We start from the raw sequence: 4,714 nt of genomic DNA, 5'->3' as shown, positions 1-4,714 counted from the left end.
TGCCAATGCTGTAAATTTGTTGTGCAATTCGCAATCCATGTCCAAAAGTGCTTGTTTTACTATACAGCAAAGAAGGAGAAATTGTACCGGGCCGATACCTTATTCTAATTACTTCTTACTAGTATATACTATATTTTACCGTCAAATTTACCGTACATGTACGCGAGCATTATTTATATTTTAGATCAGTAGTACTTATTAAACAAAATGCAAATGCTTGCTCCAAGATTTTCGCAAACTTTATATTTATTTAAAAAAATAACAAATTTAAATGTAACTTATCTTTTTTAGAAGTTTTGAAACACTTGAAATTAGCAATTGTACACTAGACTATCTAGCTGAAAAAGTCAACACTGTGACTGTGGTATTGCATGGAAATAGCAAGTGCATTTAACATCAAGAAATACGTTTGTTACAACAGGTTAAACACCGAAAAGAACAGGCGAAACGATGTGAAAGATGGAAATAACAATGGTTTAGAATCTATGACAATTTTATTTTGCAGCATGTTTTCCATAAAGTTACAGTTCTGTTTCTACTAAGATAAATATCAGAGTAATTTGACTACTGGATACTTATGAGAAATAACAAGAACTTCTTTGTTTATACAGGAAAATCAAATTGTTTTGTCTATTTGGCGATTGTGCTTATCAGAACACCAGAAAGACTATTCCAGACGTCTGATTCCTTCTTAATATCAGCCCCACTGGTAGATCTTACGCATTTTACCCAGACATGTTCCTTCGCACCTAGTACTGCTACAGCTGTAGCTGTTTGGCAACCACGGGTACTACCGGCGTCGTCATACATACAACCCTTTAGAATAGGAGATACTCTGGAGACAATTTCAAAGTAGAAATATCTACTTTGCTCCATGCACAGCTGCAATGTGAACATGTATATTCCGGCGACAGGTGTAACATATATCCCAGTCTTATTGTTGTAACCGGAACCTATGTCAAACGTTGTTGTGCTAAATACCAGTGTCTCACCATTCCTCGGCGCAGTTTTCATTATATCGTGTGCCTGAAACCCCACAGCTGATACTGACAACAGTCCTAAAATAACATAAACGTTTGTATATAGATAATTTATCACTAAAATATAACTTAATTCTGAATTCTATATGTTTTGTATAAATTTGTCAAAGTTCTGACAAAGATATAATTTAAAAGTGTATAATCCTTTCCCATGATTTTTCGACTAGCTGGCGTTTTGATGATTTGTACAAATTCTTTCATTCTAACGATAAAACTACGCTTTCCTTAAGTAATTCACGCTATACGCGGTTGCTGATAATTTCCTAAGATTTTTTCTTTAATAATGAGGCTTTACACCTTTAGGTCTTTTGACATTCTTCTTTAATGCGGGTACCGCTGTAGTGTGAAATTTGTCAGACCGTGAGATCTATGCGAGTATGCTGCAAGAGGAAGTAGCTAAGTCGATAAAGCATTTGAAGAATTGTTCGGCATCCTAGCCCTAGAGTCTATTTTGTTTTTCACATGTTTGTTTGTTTTCACAACATATTTCAATAGAATTTTATCTCAGGTAGCTTATCAGACGCTATTGTCTAACATTTCAATAATAATTTTTTATTCAGAAATAAATCTTTGTCATTTTGATGTGCTGATTATGAAATATTCTAGTTAGCTTTAAAAACTGAATAAAATATTTCTAAAAGCTGTCTATTTCGCGTATCTTGTCATTTCAGTAAACGTGCTGTAATGGAAGCGACGTCTGGTAAAGCTAGATCCGACGCGCTTCCAATCGAGCTATCGCACCTCGAAATATATATACATGTATGAAGTCAGCTCAGTTCTCAACTCTACCCACTATGTTTATAATGGTTGTGTTTGGTTGTAAATATTGACATGTAGAACAGGAAGAATAAAAAAACGGGAATTACAAAGATAAAATCCACAATTACATTGAATTAAGAAACCAAAGAAATATTCTAATATGACTAGCAATGCTTTATTTATCAAAACGATATCATATTGACGTCACGTCAATATGATACTTATATTTAACGCCATATATGCATCGAGAAATTTGATCAATTATTTAACTTAAAAAAAAAATTAAAACGAAATATCACATAGCACAACTGTCTTGATTAATGCACGCACGCACGCACGCACGCACTGAGTTGGTTTTTCGCTGTGCAGAATAATTTGACATTATTTGCGCTCTAATGGAACTATACCACAAGAAGTATTACAATTTCCAGTCCAGGCGTGTATAAACAAAGGAGCGTGACGAGATACAATTTGGCGCCAGGCATTCGCGAGGAAACAGTTCTATTATATTTGATCTAAATTTTACAATAAAAAAATATGGCAAAACCGTGTTCGAACACTATTAATACACTCCGGCGGTTATACGTCGTACGAAATAATTTAATAAATTATTACGCTTGACGTACAACAGTCCATCGTGTATGAATAATGTTAAAACACGGTTTTACTATAAATTATTTCTTACAAATGGAGCAGAACATGTTTCAATATATTTAAACACAACGAGGAGGTTGTACGCCTGCGGAATATTTTTTAGGAGGTGCAGCCCTAATGATTTTTCTACGCGGCTTATAATCGATTTGGAGTGCTTAAATATATTAAATATATATTCTAATCGCGATTCTTTTCAAAACTTGGTTGATTTCTAACTTGATACTAATTTTTTGTTTCATGTCATTTGTTCTATTCAATGCATATTAGCTAAATGTTTGTTCGATAACACATTTCAAAAAAATTATGTAATACCGCCAAATTTACTATAGGAGAAGACCTTTATACATATAAGCCTAGCTTTCAGATCTTATCCTTTTTCAACATGTATGATATCGATATTGTAAATTGTAAAATGTAGTATGTTTGAAATAAAATATGTTTCAACTATATTAAAACATGGTTCTGTGATATTATATTTCTATTCTTATATGTCTGTTATGTAATCAAATGGATGAAATAGGGAATCATTTATTTCATGGGGCATGTATGGCGCCCAATATAGATGATCGACGTGACATCAATGTAACCGTGTTTTAATTAAACAAATGTTGTGACAAGTCCCGCGGAATAATTTAGCAGTGCGTAGACATCTAGTGAATTATTCTGTGCACCTAATAATCCATTTAGAGTGTGTGGATTAAGTGGTACATCGTTGTCTTATATGATTAAGATTCCAAAAGGCCTTTTGTATAAAATAGTAAATCAAATGTGGGAATACCTTTTGCCAGCGCCAGAATGGCACCAAATAATTTATCGACGTAGCGTAAAACGTGCCGTGTTTAAATAAAACACATGTTCATTTTTCATATTGGAATAACATGTAAACATACCATCTATTTTAGCTTTGATTTCCTCAACCGCTTTTTCATTGTCGTCTTTGGCCACTTTTAATTCACGTTCCGTTTTCTCCCAGTCTTCTTGGATTCCATCAAGTTTTTCGGACATTTTTTGCTGCATGTTTTCAGTCTCCGATTTTATTTTGTCCACATATATTTCAGTTTTAATCATCTTTTCAAGAGTTTTCTCTTCATAGTGAAATCTAGAGCATTCCGGTTCGCTCGAGCTCACAAAAGCGCATACATTCACTAACAAAAATATATGTCCTAACATATTTAATCTCTTATACACACGGATTGAATGACTGCGTTCAGTTATCATAATATATACCAACTAAAAGTATGGGGTGTTCCAAAAACTCAACAATTATTTTTATTTTGAGAGTTTTATCAGTGTATAGAAATCAAATATTTGAATACAAATTTCGGCAATACTCTTTATATGCATAATACATGTAATCTTTCATTTGGGAACCTTAAGTATTTAGTTAACAGTTTTGCGCCGTTGTTACAACTCATACAGCTGTATCTGTTGCAGAACGAACACTGATGCCATCACATTTTTTACCAAAGACATCGATGAAACAGGTGTTTTTCGTGAAATCCGTGATCCGTTAAAAAACGTTTAACATTAACGTCCAGGGAATTTATTCCGTGTTATTGCAACGTATTTTGTGGCAAATTGTGGAGAAGTCCATGCTGTGCTTGGAGCCCAGTATCAAAAAATGGTGTCGTAACTCGACTACATAAACTAAACGAGGGCAAAAAGGCATAGGATATGGCGTGTTGTCCAGTGTAGGTAAAACGCCGGGCTCAGATACTAGAGTTTGTGCGTGTTCACACTTGGCTTTTTCATAGTCTTTCGGATGAGGCATCAAAACTTGGTTCCTTGTGGAGTCTTTATGTTTCCAGGAGAAGCTTTCGGGATGGATGAATATACTGTGAACTGCAATTTCCTCTTTATTGCCATTCAGAATTAGATCCATTTTAGCTTCTTCAAGACATTCTAACAGACAAAAGCAAACGTAGTGCAGATAAAATTATTAAAATATCTTTTTTATTCTTTCACTGAATGGAGAACGCAAACAAAATACATAAAATACAATGTACTAATTTACTACACACCTTTAATTAGCAAAAAAGCAAACACAACAATGTTTTACTATATCAAGGTAGCAGACACGTAATGGAAATCGGCAATTACCGTGTGATTACGTACTCTTGTATGCTATTTCGGCAACCTTCGGTCATTACAGAAATTGCTTTGCAGTAATAACCGGAGAATGCCGGAATTGCATACGGGGAATAAGTGTTATTACTGCTATAACTTTATAACGGTAAGGGCAGTAATACAACAGTTACTGT

General features: G+C 34.2%; 1 protein-coding gene across 1 annotated transcript; it reads right to left on the bottom strand.

Moving 5' to 3' along the window:
- Positions 1 to 463: 463 nt before the first annotated feature.
- LOC128546877 (uncharacterized) lies at positions 464 to 3,646 on the bottom strand. The gene is made up of 2 exons (XM_053518277.1): positions 3,344 to 3,646; positions 464 to 1,058 (listed from the first exon to the last, which is right to left on the bottom strand). Exons 1-2 carry the CDS (start codon positions 3,621 to 3,623, stop codon positions 631 to 633), a joined length of 708 nt encoding a protein of 235 aa, XP_053374252.1. The 5' UTR covers positions 3,624 to 3,646; the 3' UTR covers positions 464 to 630.
- Positions 3,647 to 4,714: the final 1,068 nt, after the last annotated feature.

This window comes from Mercenaria mercenaria, chromosome 11, assembly GCF_021730395.1.
Source record: "Mercenaria mercenaria strain notata chromosome 11, MADL_Memer_1, whole genome shotgun sequence".
NCBI lineage: Eukaryota > Metazoa > Mollusca > Bivalvia > Venerida > Veneridae > Mercenaria > Mercenaria mercenaria.
Note: the sequence above shows the minus strand (reverse complement) of the source record. Positions and strands in the feature narration are given on the sequence as shown.

Excerpts from the sequence above, each read along its gene's own strand:
- LOC128546877 (XM_053518277.1), bottom strand. The coding sequence starts at position 3,623 with ATGTTAGGACATATATTTTTGTTAGTGAATGTATGCGCTTTTGTGAGC. Across the intron at positions 1,059-3,343 it reads AATCAAAGCTAAAATAGATG|GACTGTTGTCAGTATCAGCT; the intron begins GTATGTTTACAT and ends ATGTTATTTTAG.